The sequence below is a fragment of the Candoia aspera genome, chromosome 2, assembly GCF_035149785.1.
Source record: "Candoia aspera isolate rCanAsp1 chromosome 2, rCanAsp1.hap2, whole genome shotgun sequence".
Taxonomy (NCBI): domain Eukaryota; kingdom Metazoa; phylum Chordata; class Lepidosauria; order Squamata; family Boidae; genus Candoia; species Candoia aspera.
This window is the reverse complement of record NC_086154.1, coordinates 209718659-209740238: the sequence shown is the minus strand read 5'-3', so window position 1 is coordinate 209740238 and position 21580 is coordinate 209718659. Positions and strand designations below refer to the sequence as shown.

General features: G+C 38.7%; 1 protein-coding gene across 2 annotated transcripts in view; it reads left to right on the top strand.

Moving 5' to 3' along the window:
* Positions 1 to 18456, top strand: part of GRAMD2B (GRAM domain containing 2B) — a 69044-nt gene extending 50588 nt beyond the window's left edge. For both annotated transcript variants that reach the window (XM_063295279.1, XM_063295280.1), the window contains exons 6-14: positions 792 to 887; positions 1405 to 1476; positions 1941 to 2021; positions 4876 to 4987; positions 5184 to 5306; positions 7055 to 7142; positions 7922 to 8026; positions 15425 to 15518; positions 17550 to 18456. In XM_063295279.1, coding sequence (XP_063151349.1) covers positions 792 to 887; positions 1405 to 1476; positions 1941 to 2021; positions 4876 to 4987; positions 5184 to 5306; positions 7055 to 7142; positions 7922 to 8026; positions 15425 to 15518; positions 17550 to 17591 — 813 coding nt within the window. In that variant the 3' untranslated portion in view covers positions 17592 to 18456. The remainder of the gene's footprint in view (positions 1 to 791; positions 888 to 1404; positions 1477 to 1940; positions 2022 to 4875; positions 4988 to 5183; positions 5307 to 7054; positions 7143 to 7921; positions 8027 to 15424; positions 15519 to 17549) is intronic.
* The last annotated feature ends 3124 nt before the right edge of the window (positions 18457 to 21580 follow it).

The window sequence follows — 21580 nt, the reverse complement described above, 5'->3', positions numbered from 1 at the left end:
AAACTATGGTTAAATCCTGGTTAGCATTATGTGAGGATGCAATGTGTGTCTTTACTTGTAAGCAAATCCCACTTTGTCCAGTGAGATTTACTCTCAGAGAAATACTCAGCTAATTGCATTTTTAAAAGTCCTTTCCTTTATGGCAAGAAGTTTTTGAACTATTTATTTGGTTATAACGTTATCAGGAGGATAACAAATACATGGAGTGCTTCTGGATATGATTGAAATGTAATTTAGCTGAATATTTTGCAGTGTTAAAATACTGCTAATTATAAAGAATTTTGTTAACAACTTCTTTTTATGACATTTTTAATCAATCTGCCTCCGTTTCCTAATGGTTAGCATTGTTGAAACTGTATTTTTGAGTGAAATAGATGTCATAACACAAAGTAGTAGAACTGCATGTGTTAAAAACATTAATTTTTTGGTCTGGTTTTAAACGATAGATACAGAAACAGGCAATGCATGTCAAAAATGGTTTGCAGGCCTATTGTATTCATTACAGATGGAAACATAATAATTTTAAGCCTCCTTATAACTGCCATCTATTTTACATGCTTTATTATTTTTGTCACAACATAATGTAGGCAACAAATTGGCGCTCAGATTAGTTTAACTCTAAAAGGATAGCTGCCTGGCTTTATCTGAAAGTATTTAGGTATCCACACAGCAGAAATTACATTATAAATAGTATTATTCACTTCTTTGCAGTAAGCTCTGCTGCATAACCATCAATACTGTGGTTAAGTTGACACCTTCACGTAGTCATAATGGCTATGCTTTCATTTTAGATTAGCATACCTGTGTTATCTGTAACACTAATAAAGAAGACTAAAACTGCCCTTTTAGTGCCAAACGCTCTCATTATAGCTACAGTCTCAGATAGGGTAAGTTCACATTTTATTTACTACATTATTTTGATGTTGTTGTTTGTATTTCTGTATCTCATGTTTTGGGAGTATAACTGAGAGTGGAAACAGCTGTGGAGACCACAACTGGCTGAGGACTATATGAACTACAAATTGTATATTCCTGTTTTATAGTTATTCTCTTCGGTTCTGCACTCCTTCAGAATATCATTCCCAAATGTCAGAAGTGGCATTGAATGTGATTAAATAATAAGTAAGAAAAAGCATTCTTAATATATCTTGTTGAAGCAGATCTTGCTAACTTGATGAAAGTCTTGGCACCAAGTAACGGTCCAGAGAGCCTTTCATAAACTTGAATTATGAAAGGCAGATGATTAAAAAGCAACTGAGTGTGTGGGATTACATGTGGTATGTAGATACCTCAGATCATTAAGTTATTGTTAATGGGATATACTTTAGTAAGAATAATAGGAAAGGCAAGCTCTAGCAATCTTCCCTGGTTTTAAATAATATTTGTTGGTGGTTTTCTTTACAGTACATGTTCATCTCTTTTCTGTCCAGAGACACTGTTTACAAACTATTAAAATCTGTTTGTGCTCATCCAGAGGTAAGTAAAACTTTCTTCAGATACAGGTGGTCCTTGCTTAGCGACCACAATTGGGACTGGCACCTCTGTCACTAAGCGACACAGTTGCTAAGTGAGACATGTGATCATGATGGAGTTATGACCTCACTTCCACTGTGGTCATTAAATGAATCACCCTCAGTCATTAAGCAAGACATCACATGACCATGACTTCCAGTTTTACTGCCGGCTTCTCCGTTGACTGTGCTTGTTGGAAGCCAGCTGAGAAGCATGCAAATGGCGATCACATGGCCACCGGATGCTGCAATAGTACAAAGACTGGTGCAAGGACTGGTCATAAAGTTACTTTTTCAGCACTGTGTCATAACTTTGGTCACTAAACAGGGCAGTCATTAAGCAAGGTCTACCTGTATGTCTGTGACTATTCCTAGTATTACTTAGCTAATCCTACTCCAACTATGTAATTTTAAAATTGTACATTTCAGAATGTGAGTGTTGGCAACAGTCCTAATCCTTCTTCCCTAGAAAATAGTTTCAGAGCTGATCGGCCTACAACATTACCTCTGGTAAGTTTATTTTTGAACAGAAAAACATGTATAGTGGAGAACTACAATAGAAATGGTTTTTTTTAAAAAATAAAAGAAAATGTTTTATTAATTTTATTTACGTACTAGAATTTCTATGCCACTCAGTTTCTGAAAACTCTAAAGTGGCTTACGTCCGGCAATAGCAACTTAATAACAATCAAAATATATCAGCAGACATCTATTGGATGTCCTATTCAGTGTGGGTTGGTTAATTCTTATTGTTCTCAAACACTTTCCTGAATAGCCATATCTTCACAGCAATCTGAAAACACAAGTGATGTGGGATATTGTAAACTGCCCAGAGTTGCTCTGAGAGTGAGATGGGTGGTGACTAAATTTGAAGTATAAATAAATACAAATATCCAGGGGCATATTGTTCAACAGAAAGGGACCATCAGTGAGACATCTTAGTTACTGGATTCCTATAGATAGCACTCCCTTGATGGAGGGACCCTTAAACTTTCTCTCCCAGCTATTATTGGATGGGCAGATTCAACCTGAGAAGTTGGTTTCAGAGATATCCAAGCACTGAGCCGTGAAAAACATGTTACAATATTCAGCCGTGAGATGACAAAGGCATGAATTATTATGTATAATACCTCCTGATACAGAAAAGAGCACAACTGATGCACATGATATAATTCTGCAAAGTCCCTCCTGGCCACCACCTTCACCTGCTGATCAAGCAAGAGCTATGAATCTAGAAGGACACCAAGTTACAAGTCAGTTCCATTTCAGAGTCTGTGATTCTGACCAGAGTTAAAATTGGGCTATCCCCATATTCAATTGTCCTTCAGATCTACAGCCAGTCTACCTTTTAGCCTCAGTTTGAAGCTGTTTTTCTCCATTCAGTCTCTAATAACCTCCAGGCACCAGGTTAGAATTTCCACTACATCCCCAAAGTGGAGATGTATAGCCACATATCCCATACTTAGTGATAATACCCTGTGCCAGTGGATGACCTTTATAGAATATACTAGAATAATTTCTTCTGCTATCATGATTATATGCTGAATAATGTTATATAAGAAAATCAGGCATTACAAGGATAAGGTACAAAGAGTCTCAAGCCATCTCCAGCAAGGAATGTTTAGAAGAGGCTTCAGAAGCTCTTATTACAACTTTAGATCAATAACAGCTTGTTATAAGATCAGAACCTACAGAGATTGCTGTTAGTTTTAATGTGGATTTGGGAACTTCAAAATAAAATTAGATGTATTTCTTTTACTTACTATTTCTTTTTTCAAAGGTGGGAAAACCATGCCAACAGTGTGAACCTTGAGGGCTTCAAAAAGGGGGATGGAGTCATATGCAGACCCTGGAGCTCTCTCCTTGTCTTAATTATAGTTAATGGAAATATCAAATTATAGTTTGTGAAGCTAGTTTCTTTTCTTCACTACCCATAATTAAGACTGTTTCCATAATTCCCAGGCCACACGTTTTTTTACTATGGTAATATGGAGGATTATGGCTGCTAACGTCTAACATATCAGATAACATCTGGTTGGAGAAGGCTAGTTTAGATCCACCCTTGCTCAGGGCTTGGTTGAAATAAGTTCAGCTGATATGAAACAGAAACAGAAGTTTCCATTCTCTTGCTTGTCATCACTGTAGGATGGGGGAAGGAAGCATGTTAGCCTTGCTGTGCATAGAAGACTGCATGTGAATTCATATGTAACATATCAAGTATTCTTTTTCTGTGTTTAATGGAACACAGATAATCCCTTGCTGTATGCTTTCATTAACTGAGCTAATAAGACTTGATATATATCAGTACTGTAGATGTTGTCTTGTGTAGTTAAGCTACTTCTGCAAATTATTCAAGCTCTTTAAATATGACTTCCTTCATAACTGAGTTCCTTCATATCTTCAAGCCTGAAGTTTTGTTCATTCTAAAGCTTTGAAACCTCATATATTAAATATGAAAAAGCTGCAGTTTACCTCACATGGTGGGGTAATCATTAGGAACTGCGTAGACCAATCTCCCTTCAACTTCGGTTAAGCAACAGTTTTTGTTCATTGTACTTCCTGTTGGTAGCTATGTGAGTCTGTTAATATTAAAAAAAAAATGAGCATTTTGTAATAATTCAAAACTAAGTCATTATAACACAAGCTGACATGAACTAAAGTCTACTTTACCAGAGGCATGAAATTTACACACATTCACACACACAAACACATAGTTGAGAAACAGTAGGATTAAGTAACATCTGCACAACTGTTCAGGCTCTAATATTACTTCCCATCAGATCCAAGGATGTAAGAGAAATTATATTATCTGCAAACTAGATTATTTGAAATAATATGGCTTGATCAAAATCAACTGTTGACCTTTATAGAACTGGAAACCTAGTCTTCTATATACAGTCTTACTGTTCTACCCGTTGGCTAAGGTAGAGTTTGGCTGCAATTGTAGAAACAGGGCTGCACATTTTTCATGCCTGAAAAATGCATGAATGCTCTGCTGGAGGGCACCCAACTAAAAGTAGAAGGGGTCAGGACAAAAAATAAGCAAATGTAATTAAAATTCAAGTGATTAAATGTATTTAATTAAATCCTTTTCTTTTATTTCTAACATATTAAAAATTAAATTTGGTAACTACTTTTAGAGGAGGCTTTGGGAACGGAGTCCTGAAGCCTCAAGTTATTGTATCCCTATTGTACGTATGTAGCTAGAAGCAAGCCTCGCTGTGTTTTGTGGAGCTTATGTCTAAGTACACATAAGTAGGTCTGTACTAAGAACATTCATGGTTTTCAACTCTGAGGGCACAGAGGAAATAACAAATTGATGCTTAATATTTAATTGGCATTCTGATACATTGCCTCTTTCCAGGATTTCAATGATGATTTGTCTGAATTGGATGGCATCATACAGAGACGCAGACAGGAGATGGAAGAATCCAGCAGTACTGGTTCTCAAACTCCAGAATTGGAACACTTTCAAGGTTTGCATTTCAAAAAACTGTTTCTTGACTATCCAAACACAACCGTTTAGTCTAGACATTTGGAACAGTTCAGCAAAGAATAGGGGCTGCAAACGTTGTTTAGATATAGCAAAGTACTTTACGGGCTTTTATTGGTCTCAAAACTATTCAAATGGCCGACTTTTGCTTTTAGTATAAGATTCTTCTTCTCCAACAGATTACCATGAGTCTGAGAACCAGTCTCATTTCAAAAGTTCCAAGACAGAGATGAAAGCAGTCCATAAAGATGTACAGCCTAAATGTATGCATGATGATCAAATCAGGAATGTTTCAGGAAACAGTAAGTAAATCAGTTGTGGTTAGTTGTTAGGGCTGAACACCTTCCATAAGCAGGAAGTGTCAGCTCACAGAAGGGTTGTACGTTTTGGTCTAGAACACAGTGGGTCAACTTTGAATAAAAAGGGATGTATTTCCACTTGAGTGCACGTAGGGCCCATCCACACAGCAGTGCCAATTTGTTTTCCTCTCATCCTTGAGGTGGAAAGACAGTATATGAGTATAAAAAGTGCTTGTCCCCATTTCCCATTCTTACTGCACCTCAGCAACAAGACTGGCACCTTTTGCTGCTCACACATCACACTGGATTTCCATTCCATTCCAGCCTGGTCAATTTCATTTTCTCCTCCCTGTTTGAGTTCTTCCTGTAATAGAGATGGTGCTCTGTGTTACCTGGTCAATTTCACCCTCTCCTCTTCCTTCCTGCACCACTGAGAATGAGAATGAATAGTTGCTGGGGGAGATTCTATACTCTTTGGCAGCCAAAATACAAATGACCATGAAGGCACAGAACTGCCAGCAAGAAGGGAGCCAGCTGGGTCCCAGCAGCTCACTGACCCCCAGACACAATTTCTCCATGCAACTTAGAAAGTCCACAAGGGAGATATTCTTCTGTTTTGTTTCTGTTTCTGTTTTTCTTTCTCAAGCTGGACTCCTTAGACTGGCTTCAGCCAAATGGCTATGAGATGGATGCTCCCTGTTGTAAGCACATGTCTTCAGCAAACAGTTAAGTGGGGTGTCTTCAAGGCAGGGCAAGATAGCTAGGTGGATGAGCCCTAACTTTTGCAAAGCCATGGAAACTATAGAAAGTCCTCCTCTAATTTGGTGTGTTCCAGGTGTTGGATCAGTTCCTCAGATTTCCATCCCCAAATATGGAGTTGACCTCCAACACATACAGAGATCATTGGATAGGGAAGGTGTTCCTGAAAAATAATTAAGATCATCTCATACAGAACTCTTGGCTAAATGCAGCTGGTTTCCTTCTGGTCACATTTCAGAGGCGCCAACTTGTTGTTGTTGTTGTTGTTGTTGTTATTTGGTGGTGGTTTTTAAAAGTATTTTGATGTGTCTGGTTGTTATTTAATTAATTTTTGAAGTGCAGTTCTCTAGATTCAAGAGAAGTGATAACATATGTGGATCTATATAGAAAATGTGGGAGAAAGGCAAGAATGAGACATTGGGGAAAGGTTGCCTAATATACTGTATATCTGTGAGAATAATATAAAAGGGACTGTGCCTTCCCATGTAGTCTCCCAATTCCCTTTGGTTTATAGCAGGGAGACTGCATATGCCTGCAGATCAATTTCTTAACCACAGAGTATGATTGTAGCCTTGAGTATTTCTGGAATTCCTTTCTTTGCCTCATTATTCTGAACATATTTCCATTCAGATCAGTTTACATTTTAGAATGCATCTCCCATATGGTGAGAGAACATGATCTGGCTGAATTATTAATCACGTATTTAAGCTGTAAATTTTAATCAAGGCTTTCTGAGGTATAAAAGTGTCCACTGCCAATAACATTACTGTAAGCAATGGGCTCAGTTGATTTATAAATACTATGTTCATGCCCCAGAGTAGACCTTCTTTAAGCAATATTAAACTATAACCTGCACTAACATACTTATTTAACGTATTTCATAGGTGAGGGGAAAAAGAACAGTCAGTTTGAATCTTCTTGTTATTTTGTATTTCTAGTCCCCCCCTATGTGTTTAGCCATAGGCATTTCAAATTTTTTCGTTTTATCTCAGTTTCTCCAGGAATCCTTGGATCTTTCTACAGAATGAATTTTCAGATGTTTTTGTCGGTGACTCATGTACTCATTGTCTATGCAATTCTGTAAGTATGTAGAACCCATTTCCTCAAATTACAAAGCTAAGTATAGGGCTGAGGGCATCTTTCCTGGGATATATTCTGAAAGTTGTACATGCAGTGGCTAAATAAATGGTTTAAGAATTTCTTTTTCTTACTTGCTGCATGCAAATAAAGATCTGAGTATGTTCCACAGTAAAAGTTTCCACTGGGGAAAATGGAGGGAGAAAAATGGGATCTGTCTAAATTACTCTGAGTTGTATTATATGGATAACAGGCTTGTGTGGTTTCCAGGAGCATTTTGCTAGACTCCTGGAGGTAACTAAAAAGAAGATTAATAGATATTTTCAAGGTTTATGGGCAAGCAGAGCAGGCCAGCAACATTGCAAACCAAGCAGCAGATAAGGGGATTGGTGAAGCAGGGCAAATTACTGCAGAAATTCTGTTGAATAGGGCAAGAATATGTGTCAGTCCACTCACTGCTGGGGCAGCCAGGAGCTCAGCCCACCAAAATGTGCTTTCCTTACTGGCACGTGAGGGCCTTTCTCTTTCCCTGTTGAGGCTCTCTTAAGGAGCAGTATCTCCAGCCTCCTTCTGAATGTCTGTTTACACAGCTGAGCTGAGCAGTCTAAAGTTAAAGCACATCAGCATAGGATTTGACAAAGCCCTATTAATATTACCTGGCTAATTTAGTGTAACAGGAGCTTTGATGTTGAAATAGGTTTCCTATATTACAAACAAGTTCTTCTTCTATGGGCAGTCACCTATTTATGTTTGTTTCTTTCTCTTCCACATCTCTGTTGCAGGGTTTTTATCCTCATTTGTTCTACATTCTATATGCAACATAAAGTTCACGTTCTGGAAGAGCAGCTTGTATCCATAGCTTCTACTGTGGATCCACATATGAATGAGTAAGATTGCATTTTGTTGGAACGTTGTGTTCTTTGTATTCTTTTCTACTGAGTACTCTTCACCATCCTTCCCCGGGGTAGTTTTATCAGCACTTTCTCTATGTTATTTCATATTATAGAAACTCCCCCCCTTTTTTTTTTAAAATAAACTTAAGAACAAGAAGGATAATGTGGACTAGTCCAAAATCCTCTTCTCACAGTGGCCAAATACAAGCAGGGCATAAGAACTTGAGAAATATACTGCTTGTGATTCTAGAGGTCAGTCATCATGACTCATACGTTTTCTAAGAAATCTTTGGAGAGAGACTTTATCAAAAGTCTGAAAGTCCAAGCATATAATATCTAACTGATCAACCATATCAACATTCTTGCTGTCATTCTGACCTTTTCTGGTGCCACGTTTATTCTTCTTTAACAAGGCTTGCTCTTTCAGATGCTTGATATTTATTTATTTATTTATTTATTTATTTAATAATTCGACTTAAATAGCCACCCATATGTGACTCTGGGCAGCTTACAATAAAATGATGAAGGTGAAAGGTCCCCTGTGCAAGCACCGAGTCATGTCTGACCCTTTGGGGGGACACCGCTTTTGCTACGTTTTCTTGGCAGACTCTGTCGGGGTGGTTTGCCATTGCCTTCCCCAGCCGTCACCTTCCCCAGCAAGCTGGGTACTCATTTTACCAACCTCAGAAGGATGGAAGGCTGAGTCAACCCAAGCCAGCTACCCGAGAATCCAGCTTCCGCTGGGGCTGAACTCGGGTCATGGGGAGAGTTTCGGTTGCAATACTGCTGCCTACCACTCTGTGCCACACGAGGCTGTTACAATGAAATAGATAAAACAAATAAAATACATCATATAAAAACACATAGCAGCTGAGCATGATAAAATAACTGTCAGTAAGCCAAGAGATGAGCTCTATCGCACATCCAGGGCCCCACATCCTGCCTAGCTGATTTCCTACTTTTGACATTTCTATTTTTGTTGTTAATTGAAAAACTATTAAAATATGCTGCTTGGTCTGTTTTTGCTCCTTATATTGTATTTTTACATTTCTTTTATATGAGATTGGCTTTTTGTTGTTGTTTGTCCAACATTTTCATTTTCTGAAATAAGCCTTTTTCCATATGATATCATTTATTTATTTGTTTGTTTGTTTAGGGGCCCCACTCAGCTAGGACTCTGGGCAGCAAACAACACAACCAGTATAAGCAGTTAAAACCATAATATAAAGTAATGAAAAGTAAAGTTAAAAATAATAAAGGTGGGATAAAAATTAAATAAATAAGTAAGTAAGTAAGAGGCACCAGGACTAACTAGTGGCTGAATGTCCACTGGTATAATACAGTTTTAATTTGCCTCCTAAATGTGAGGAGGGAAGGGGCCATCCTCATTTCTTGGGTAAGTTGTTTCAAAGAGTAGGGGGCCACCACTGAGAAGGCCTAGCCCACACCTCACAGACCTCGCAGAGTAGGGAGACCCTCAACAGACCCTCTGTAAATGATTGTCCTAGCCTGGCAAATTATATCTTGCTGTGGCTTTTCCTGATATAATCTAGCACAGCATTGTTGAAGGCTTCTTTTGCCTTAGCATTTACCATTTTAAAACATCCATTAATGGTTTTAATAGTTATGCCATTAAAATTATTGGGAGGATATAATAAATCAAAGTTTCAAATTGTATGGTTCAGCTGCTGAACCTTAATCGTATTAACTCTCCTAATTTTCTTTTTTTTTTCCCCTTCTAACAAAGTAGTTTTAACTGAATACCTTTGATAAAACTACATTGAACATTATATTATTACATTTTTATCCCACCTTTTTCAAACTGAGAGAGAGAGAGTCAGTTCAACATATTTAATTCTCCTGCCTCCTATTTTCCCCACAACCACCCTGTGAGGTGAGTTGGGCTGAGAGAGCTTGGCTGGCCCAAAGTCACCCAGTCAGCTTTCATGCCTAAGGGAGGCCTAGAACTCACAGTCTCCAGGTTTCTATATATAGGTTACTATATATAGGTTACTATAAATATTTTTTTTAAAAATGAAACTGGGCCAAAGTATCAGGAATTTGGCAGTGGACAAACTGCATCATTGTCATCTTTGACAAATGTATAGTTAGCCATAAATTGGATTTTATATGTTTTATCAAATTTTGAGGCCACCCAACTCCTTGATAACTATTAAAGGGGGCTCCACAACTCCACTCTATCCCAAGGCTTGGGAGAACAATCAGGCCTTTAGTAACTTCCTAAATGTCAGAAGAATGAGAGCCACAAAAATCTCTCAGGACACATTGTTCCAGAGAGCAGGTGCTACAATAGAGTAGGCACACATCCTGGATCACATCAGATGGCATCATTTAATTGACAGGACCTGGAGTGCACCCACCCTGCTCGCTCATACCAGATGGGCAAAGACAACTGAAATGGTGTCACAGATAGCCAGCCCCTATACCATGAAGGGCTTTAAGCATCTTGAATTGCACCCCAAAGCCGACTGGCAACCAGTGCAGCTTGTGAAGCAGTGTGGTCATGTGCATATAATGTGATCGTCCCATCACTGCCCACACCCCTGCGTTCTGGACCAACTGTAGCTTCCAGATTACTTTCAAAGGCAGCCCCATGTAGAGCACATTACAGAAATTCAGTTGCAAAGTGATCAGGGCATGAGTGACTATCTGAAGGGCCTCCCAATCTAGGAAAAGGACCAACTGACACATTAGATATACTTGTGCAAGGCCTTAGGGGCCACAGCTACCACCTGCTGTTTGAACAAGAGGACCCCCAGATTCCTCAAAGGTCTTGAATGGGCAAGTGCAACCCCACTGAGAGTCAATGAGGGAATTTCCCCAAATCCAAGAGGGTCAATAGATGAGTCACTCAGTCTTGTCAGGACTGAGCCTGAGTCTGTTCCTGTCAGCCCTACCAGGTAAACCAGAGAGGAAACATAACAAAATGTGCTGATTCTATTTTATTATGAGGTTACATTAACAGAATCTTGCAAGTCTGAAAGTACAAATCTCCCACCCTCCCTTTTTACCACCTGAGTTTTTAGGGCAGGTCCTTCCTAAGTTTCTTTCTGTGGCCATTACTCTGTTGCAGGCTCCTTTCTCTTTTATCTGATCATTCCCTAGGTAGCATCTCTTACTCTGTCTTCCAAGGTCACCCTCACATTCCATCACAGTTCATTCCCATCCATACATGCTCAGACTCCAGGCACTGGGTTAGGATTTCAACAGCATTATTCAGCCAGTCGGGGATCAAAATGTACAACTAGGTATCATCAGCATATTGATGGTACTTGACCCCAAATTGGCAGATGACCTCACCCAGCAGTTTCATGTTAAACAGAAGGGGGGAGAGAGTTGAATCCTTCAGCACCTCACAAGTAAGGATGCCATGGGCATGATCTTTCCCACCTGTCAACACCAATTGAAACTGGCACTCTTTGGGGGAGAACCACTGTACAATGGTCCCACTTACCACCCAAAGCCAGTCCAAAAGGATACTGTGGTTGACAGTATCAAAAGCCGCAGAAAGATCACTTGGGTGGATGCACCATCCCCATCCTGGCTCCACCATGGGTCATCAATAAGCTTGACAAATGCTGTCTCTATATTAAGCCTGGTCTGAAACCTAACTGAAATTGGTCCAGACAATCTGCTTCCTTCAGGATCTGCTAAAGCTGAAGCCCAACCACCTTCTCCACCCTCTAAAAAAGGAAGGTGGGAGACTGGACAGTAATTGTCCAGGACCACTGGGGCAGAGATGACTTCCTGAAGAGAGGGCATACCACAGCCTTCAAGGTTGGGGGGACCTCCAAGAAGTGACATCACTGCAGGGACCCAACCACAGATCACTACAGCTTTAACTGTCCAGGACAGGCCTGGATCTAACAAGCAGGTGGCTGAGCTCAGACTGAAGAACCCTCTCCGCTTCCTCAGGAGTCAAAGAATCGACTTGCTCCAAATAACCCTATAAGACTTTGCTTCAAGGACCTCAACTGGGCCTGTCCAGTCAGAATCCAACTCTGAGCAGATATAAGTGATTTTATCTGCCAGGCAGCAAGAATATTTCTCACAGCAGCCCTGCAGATGGTCCTGCAGCCTGTCCCTCCCCAGAAGGGATGGGGTTGCCTTAAACAGCTGCCAGCAGACACAATAAGAGCAGAGAAATAACAGCATTTCACCACACTGTAATCCCTAATATGGATTCTTGCTCAGATTCTTTCTACAAACATTTATTACTATAGAGGTCAAGGAGTCAGTCCACAGAATAGGAAACAACAGCTGTTCTTTGTCCAAGCTGTTATTACAGCTCTTGAATAGTGTTGCTAGATTTTTATTTGCTGTTGCTCCTATGCCTTTAATAAGAGATTTTCCTCTCAGAAATTTAGCAGGTGAATACTTTTCTAGCATGGAGACAAAGTGATGGAAACAGTCTTTGCTGAATTTCTGTCAAAAGGTCTGCTACTGAAGTTATAGGACTAGAGCCAGATTTTAAAATGCCTTAGAAGTATAAAACTCTGATTGAATCTAGTTGTGCACTGGTTGTGCAGATCCTTATACAGTTTTAGTATAATGCTAACAAACACTATGAAAAAAAATCCAAAACAACTCCCCCAGATCACAATAACCAAAGTAAATGTATGTTAAATTGCCATTTTTTCAGTCTGCTATTTTCATGCAACAGCTTCAATGTGCTTATAAATGAATATTCACATTCAGGCAATCATTTTCAGGCTATATGCTTAACAGTCCTGGCATATTCCCAAAAATATAAGTTTAAACCCTGATTATAGTCACGAGGAAAATACAATGGAACAGCTGTATAGGACCCATAATTGGCAATATAAATCACTATTAGTAGGAGACCTGAGAGCCAGTTTGGTCTAGTGGTTAAGGTGTTGGGCTAGAAACCAAGAGTCTGTGAGTTCTAGTCCCGCCTTAGACATGAAAGCCGGCTGGGTAACCTTGGCCCAGTCACTTTCTCTCAGCCCAACTTGGGGCAATGTAGACTAGCCTCCTCATGGTGCACCCCGGGCAACGTGACTTGTCACGGCTAAATAGTCTACACATCTGGCTGCTGGACCTCACAAGGATTTCCCAGCAAGAAAAAGCAGCATGAACACCGAACTGCTATGCCGTACGATAAAAAAAAAAGTAGGAGACCTTAATGTCCACCATAAGTACCAGCATACACTACTCAGTCTTTAAATTGGTACCTAGAGTAATAAGCAAAGTAGCAAAATTTGGCAATGGACTGTGATGTTTAGGTCTTGGCTATCCAAAAGATAACTAGCATAGAATTTACAGAGTATCCATGAATATTGGCATCTTACAATTATCTTTCTAAAACATCCAATGAAGCAGGGTGTATGCTAGAGTTTCAGTGTTGTCTCAGCCAGAAGGCCGGGTTCTGTTGTGATAGAGGATGTTCTTGAATCTGCCGTCCACTACTTGTGAAGAAAGAATATTAAACTGGGTGAGTGTAAACATGCTGTGATATTTAGAAAGAGTTTGCTGCTCAAAGGGATGCAGTGGTGCTGCGGGTTAAACCGCTGAGCTTGCGGATCGGAAGGTCGGCGGTTCGAATCTGCGTGACAGGGTGAGCTCCCGTTGCTAGTCCCAGCTCCTGCCAACCTAGCAGTTCAAAAACATGAAAATGTGAGTAGATTAATAGGTACCGCTTCAGCAGGCAGGTAACAGCGTTCCATTTAGTCATGCCAGCCACATGACCACGGAAGTGTCTACAGACAAACACCAGCTCTTCGGCTTAGAAATGGAGATGAGCACCGCCCCCTAGAGTCGGACACGACTAGACTTAATGATAAGGGAAACCTTTACCTTTACCTTTGCTGCTCAAAGTACTTTGCTGCTTTAGGACCTGAGTCAAGGTTACCCTCTACAATCTTTGTGAGGCAGATACCAAATTCTGTCCAATTGTTAACATCTACCATTCTCTGGTTTGGTACAATCTTTGCTTACCTACAGCCAGTTCTTTCAACAATCTTACATCTCCAAGAGGATATAAAAGTGTCAGTGAGTATTAAGGGGGTGAGACCCTGTAAAAAAGAAAGTCAGCTTCTGACATGAATTTAACGTATTAATCTATGGCCTGATCTCTGCTTGAGGAAAGCAACTTCTTGAATGAAGGACCAGCTGGACACCTGAAACAATTTTCTCAAAAAGTCTCATAGATGGTTAATTACATCTGCACCATATAAAATTTGAGCTAAGGATTGAACAATAAACATATTAATTCAGTAGGGGTGTAATTGGCTCTTCTGGTTTGGAAAAATGGCATGATAGCTGCAATGCTATTTTGGCCATTCTGAATAACATAGGCAATATGGACTTTATGCTAACTTGTTCAATGAAAAGTCACAGCCAGTTGTTTAAAGCACACCACCTGCTCTACAAATGCTGTTTATTATCTCTGCACATCAGCTGTATTTTAATCTTTTAGAGAAAATCATAATCTTTGTTTTATCAAAATTTATTTGCAACTATCAGTCTCTACAGTAAAGAACTCAGGTCTGCAGTGGCCTCCCTTTTCCTTGATTGAACAATAATTTTTGCATATAACACCGACACTATGCCTGTGAAGAATTATAGACAGTAGAAATTCTATTTTAGTTAAAAATGCAACTATATATTTTTTTAACTTGATTATGTGCTATCAAGTCAGTGTTGACTCTCAGCAACCCCATATATAGATTTTCTCCAGGATGATCTTTCCCTAATCTGGTCTTTCATGTCTTCCAACAGTGGTTATTTTAACTTACAAAAGGTAAATAGAAGTGGAACAAGGATACATCCTTGTTTAATTTCTTTCCTAGTGAACTATTCCTGAGATAGCTCTCCATAGTTTGTGTCCTAACAGTCAGGAACCACGCTGAGACAAGGAATAGGTCTCTAGTGTTTATTACTGCTACATAAGACAGATAATCCTAACAAACTGAAGAAGCATGGGAAAAACCCAGACAAACCCCAAAAGTCAAGGCAGGTCTGATCTGTGTCTCTTTGAATGGCTGCTTAACTCCTCAATACTACGCATGCGTTTTTCCCCCTGGATAGGGGCCCCTTCCTGCTCACCATCAGTGCTCATGACAGTTTGTATGAATTGACCCTAACCTTTTCTCTTCTACAAGCAAGCCTAGATCATGGTTGCCTTCAAGAATACGTCAAGATCAGAACAAATATTATGACATGAATGTACATTGCTGATAGAGGTCTTGTATCATGAAGTTGCTATTCTCAGTGTAAATCAGGGTAAAGGAATAAACTTGCCTTTTCTGCTGTGTTCCTGTTTATTCTCATTATTTTGTTAGATTTTTAATTTATTTCATTTGTAATTATCTCCTGTCTCACTTTGTCTACCCATATTCTCTATTTCAGACATCCAATACAAGGTGGCTTGGGATATAATCTAAAATTTAATGTTGATGGTCTCTATGCAGAGCTAGCAGCTAATCTTATCAAACTGGAAAAGGTAACTGGAGAGAATTGCTAATTATAATGCCTTGGAAAAATATTGGTTAGGCTGCATGAACATAGAGATGGAGTTCAGATTTATTGGTGTGACAAGATAGTTTGTTAGATGTCTTTAAAATGGATAGGTACAAAAGAGGGCAGAGCACTGACATCTTTCATAGTTCTGTAGAAGATATTTTGGTAGTGGTGGCTTGCATGAAAAGCCACATAAGGAAGAATGCTAATGAAACTTGTAGTGCTGTGATGCATTCTACCTCTTTGTCTGCCATGATAACTATCCACACTGGAAATCTACCTGTAAAAATGTAGGAGGACATTTGTAATGCATTTGGATTACAAATTTAACATCCTACCTCCCACAATCCCCCCCTTTTTTTCCAGTGGTTCAGTGGCCTGGTTTATGTAAATTCACTTTATGTGATGTTTTTGAAATGTAACCTTAGCTTAAAGTAAGGGAATTCTGTATAAACAATGAATTTATTTCTACAAAGCAAACCAGGTGGCCTATTTTCTGTCCTTCTTTCCTATTTACTTCGTTTTCCAAGCAATCTTGCCATTCTATTGGACAAGCCTTGCTTGGGACTCTTTACTGTTGAACACAGTTTGTCTAGTTGTTTGCTTTATGCAGATGGTATCTGTTCTGGTTCATTTTGTATCTGCTGAAATTAGTGGACAATTGAAAGATATTTAAAATCAGGACAATTCTGTTTATTTGGATAAATTAGACCACAACCCTGTACCCAATTTCCAGTACAAGTATTACTGAATTCAATGCAATTTACTTTTGAGTAGATATGTATGGAATAATGCTAGTAATCCAGTGGGATTATTTACTTCATTCATTCATTCATTCATTCATTCATTCATTCATTCATTCATTCATTCAAATGGTTAGACTTTCCTAGGCAAAGATAGTTTTATCCTGCAAATAGTTTGCTTCGTTTCCAGTATTCAAGAAATTGTGGAAGTTAAATGATAGCCCAGTTCCCATGGAAACCATGATTTGATAGCTTTTTTAAAAATCAAATACTTAATAGAGCAATGATCCTGTAATGTGTTTTTACTGGATACAATAGAAAGCTTGACCCAAGTGTTATAATTAAAGAGTAGGTTGTTTTGACACTTTTTACATGACTACCAATGTTGTTAAAAGAAAAAAACAATAGTTTATTTAGAACTGAATACCAAAATTTAAGAAAATTTCCTAGAAGATTTTTCTCCTCCCCAACTGTCTCAATTAGGCAGAAATCCGCCCACAAAAATATAATTCTTTTAAATTACATCTGCCCCATATACCAGTGCAATTCTGATCCCAGAAACAGTAACTCTTCTTCACAGACTTTTGAAAATATCCAATTAAAGCATTTTAGGCCTCTTCAGTTAATCTACTCTTCAGGTCAGCTCATACATATTCTTACTTGCATAATGTCCCATCCTCTGCTGTAGACCCATATGAGCATCTGATGTGCACCTGACAAGCCAATTATATGATTCATAGCATTTTTTGTCATGATGAAGTCACTGTTTTCTAAATGTTGCAATAAGACACCTTGTTCATAGACTGAAGACACACATTGTACTAAGTCCTGGTTTATTTTCATCATGGCTTATTGAACGAGGCATAGTGACAAGGTTCGCACATAACACTAAATGATAACTCCTGGTTTACAAACTAAGTCAACGTGTCATGTTGAATGAAAACAAACAAGCCACTTTATGACTTAGCATGATGCATGAACCAGGTTAATGCATTTCCCTAGAGAGGAGTAAGAACTATTGGTCTAAATAATAAAGGCAGGATAGAAAATAAATAAACAAATAAACAAACCACTGCTGTAGAAGTAATAGGCTAAACACACCAATAGTTTAAAAAATGTAATCCTCAGTCTTATGAATTTACCTGGATTGAGTCACCGTGAAAGAAAGTACTCCGGTTTAGATATGATGCCCATTGAACAGTTCATCTCTTGTCCATGTAGCAGCTAGTTTTATCTATGTAATGTGTTCTGTGTTTTTTTTTCTTTCCAAGATACAAAGCAATTTACAGAAGCTACTTGAAGACAGTAAGTGAACTGCCTGTTGCCTTTGGATTACTTCATTCCCACCTCATTTTTTCTCTAGATAAGCAATTCTAAAGATAACATCGGGCTTAGCCAACCAAGTTATGTGTACTTAAGCTCAATCCAAAATTGCTTCACAGCTCTTGTATTTGTGCAATGGCATGTGTTTTCTAGAGGACAATCTGTCTTCATTGTCTACACTGGTACATGATGAATAACTGAGAGGATCGATCTCACGCATTATTATATTTCTTAAATCCACAGTAATTCCATTCTGTTTTACTTTGTACCTTTCAGACTTAAGTTGGTATGAGTAATATACAGTTTGCTGTGCAACCATGCCTGGAAAGTTTTATAGCTTGTATGTGCTTGTATCTGAAAGTACAGTACACTCTAATTTCTTTCCTTTTTTTTCCCCTACCCAGACAGGAAGGAAAGTCTGCACATATCCAGCATGGCATTAGCTGGACTTTATAAGCTTAAATTTGTGAATTAGTTAGTGTTTTATTCTGATAAAGTTCTTTCCGGTTGGAGCTGGCATGTTCCTACAGAGTTGCCAAATGGAATCTGTTCTGCATGCTAAACTGCAGTTAAATATATTAGGAAGTTGAAGCTTTTCCTGTTTTGCACAGGATCGTGTGTGCACACATGTATGTACACCTACATCCACAAAAGCCTCAATTACTAAAGCTTTCTGTCATGTCCAGGTACAATTAAAACACATCAGAGGACTTTTACAATAAAGATTTGACAATCTTAATTCCATAGAGTTGGCCCAGACCAAGTTAGTAACACACTGAGTCATGTGAAATAGATCAGACTTTTGTGTGTGTGCCTTTGAGTCATTGTTGACTCCTGGCAACTGCCTGAACTAGTCCCTGCAGTTTTCTTGGCAAGATTTCGGAAATGGTTTGCATTGCCTGCTTCCTAGAACTGAGAGTGACTGGGTCAAGGACACCCAGCTGGCTTTGTGCCTAAGGCAGGACTAGAACTCACAGTCTCCCACCTTCTAGCCCAGTGCCTTAACCACTACATCGAATTGGCTGTCTTTAGACATTAGGTAAAGGTAAAGGTTTCCCTTGACGTAAAGTCCAGTCGAGTCCGACTCTAGGGGGCGGTGCTCATCTCCGTTTCTAAGCCTTGGAGCCGGCGTTGTCATAGACACTTCCGGATCATGTGGCCAGCATGACGACTCGGAACGCCGTTACCTTCCCACCGAAGCGGTACCTATTGATCTACTCACATTTGCATGTTTTCGAACTGCTAGGTGAGCAGGAGCTGGGACTAGCAACGGGAGCTCACCCTGCCGCGCGGTTTTGAACCGCCGACCTTCCGATCGACAGCTCAGCGGTTTAACCCGCAGCGCCACCGCGTCCCTTTAGACATTAGTCAGACATTATTGTAGAATTATATTGGTCTCAGTGGGTCAGTAATGTAGTCAGTTTGGACAAATTATAGCCCTAATTTCTACTGGAGCTTAAATATATCAGCAATATTTAGCCCAATAAATGGCCTGCAGTTTGGCTATTTAATGCAGGTATTTAGGTGGCCTGAAATCCATGCATTCCTATTCCCATTGTGCAATTTAATATATTATGTTTTTAGATAAAACAGTCATCTGCAAAACTAAAGTGGGAGATCAGATCCTAATGTAGACTCCATTTTAGGAATCTGTGGATTGCTTCCAACCAGACCAATTGATAAACTTGTAAATTTGACATACTTTAAATTAATTATAACCCAAGGTTTTTTGGCTTTTTATTTTATCAAAGTCTTTATTTTCCCCTTTATTTTAGGTATATATCTTACTGTATTTAGGTATTGCACTCTGTCATATTTCCATCAGAATTATCATTTCATTCATTCTTTTGGAAAGATGGCTAATTCATGAGTTCAACATCTCAAAACAAGTGATGATATAATGTGCAATTCTAGTCCATAGCATTTTAATATAAAGAAGCCATGATTTTTCCATCAGAATATCCATAGCTTGTCTTCTGCTATATAAGAGAAGTGTCTTACTGGTGGTTTGATTCTTTTTACCTCTCAGAAGAGTTAGATCGTATTAATGTTATTTAAAATATGCTATATCTGTAAAAAAAAACCAGCATTCTGTTTATTTAGCAGAGATGTTAACTGTATCATTTCTATGAAATGGAATTTATATATTTAAAATAAACTATTTCTGAATGTATAGTGTATGGATATTTTTTTAAGTGTACCTTGATCAGAGGTCAGTTTTGTATAGTGGGGTTCAGAGGAACAGTTTCAGTACAGCAATGGGAAGAACTGTGGAAGAAGTTTATAAAATTCACTCCAAGCTATGGTTTGAGAGAGAACTGATGTAAAATGTTTTACAAATAGTATACAACTCCATCAATAATTGCCAAAATAGACAAATCATACAGCAATAAGTGTAGGAAATGCCACAAAACAAAAGGAACATTTTACCATATCTAGTGGGCATGCAAAAAACCCCAAAAGTATTGGAAAGATTTACATAACACTACCCAGAGAATTTGGGGGATTAATAACTTCATAAAATACATCAGAGTTTGCATGGGGCCTCTTCCATGTGTGGAACCAGAGATAATTGCCATGGGTGCCATGACTCACTTTAAAAAAAGAAAATGCTGAGAATATTAAGACTCCTTGCGTTGTACCTTAAAAGAAAAATTAGCTTCCAGACTAGCTTTGATTTTACCTAGCCATGCTTGGTAAAACCTCAGAAGCTTGAACCGTTCATTTTCTTCCCTATAACCAGCCAAAGCAGAATAAAAGTGGGCAGAACAGAGCTGAGTTGGCTTAATCTGTGCACTTGTGACAGAGTTTAACTTTTCTTAGCATATTAAGATTTTTAGAAACAAGGTGAATCATAGAAACATGGTATAAGTAGAGTAGAGAATGATGAAGAGCTTTTTCCATCTTAGCAACACAATATGCCTTTCACTGGACTGGGCTTTATCAAGCTGATACAAGTTGACCGGCCAGCCCTTCCATTCTTCGTAGATTTCCAGGATACCTATTAGCCGTTCATAAGCAAACAAAAGGTTTAGGAGTAGATCGTTTTCTTTGTCCTACATGGCAGGATTCCAATCAAGCTAACTTGAAATGGAAGCAAACAAATTAGGTAAGACTGTATTTGCAAGACTTGTACACTGTCACTATCGTTATATGTTTAACATATAGGTGTTGCATATTAAAGAATTGCAGAGTTTTAGCAGATGCAGACACACCCTCCCATAAGCCTTCTCCATCCTAAAATCTAGCAGGTGATTTAAACTATAATAAGTCTTGAGGTTCCCAGCCAGCATTAGCTATTGATTATTCTTGAAATACTTCCTGGTAAAGATACTGCCTTACCACACATGCTTGCCACCATCATATTGCCTCTTCATTACCTGCCAACCACTGCCTCATGTCCTATTCAGTGTTCTTACTGTTCATGACCAATTAGATCCACCTTAATTGCCATAGACAATTCATATGATCCTGAAACCCAGATTCCAATACTAGGTTGGTCTGACAAGGTTAATATATAGGAATGCTTTGTTGCACCCATGGAAACTATTTCACTAATTGACCTCAAGTTTATTTTTAGTCAAGCACTTACAGTATTTATTATTTTACACTTATAGATATTACACTTACTCAAGCACTAACATTATTTTACGCTTACAGATATTTATTATTTTAATGTATAACCTACCTTTCCGCCTACTGTACATTCAAGGAAGCAGCCAAATTTACTTTATTGGTTACAAACAACTTTATTGGTTACAACAATTTTGAGTCCAAGTTGCACTAATGCAAGTGGTAGATTGTTAATGCAAAAAATATTACTGGACCTCATAATGTGAAATTGTACTGTAGAACGTTCATATGGAATTTATATAAATGCAAATATATGCTCCTTAAAAGAAATACTGACCCCATAGTTCCTTTATAGTGTCTGGACTCCCTCACTCTCTGCGTGACAAATTGTTATCTCTTTGCCTAA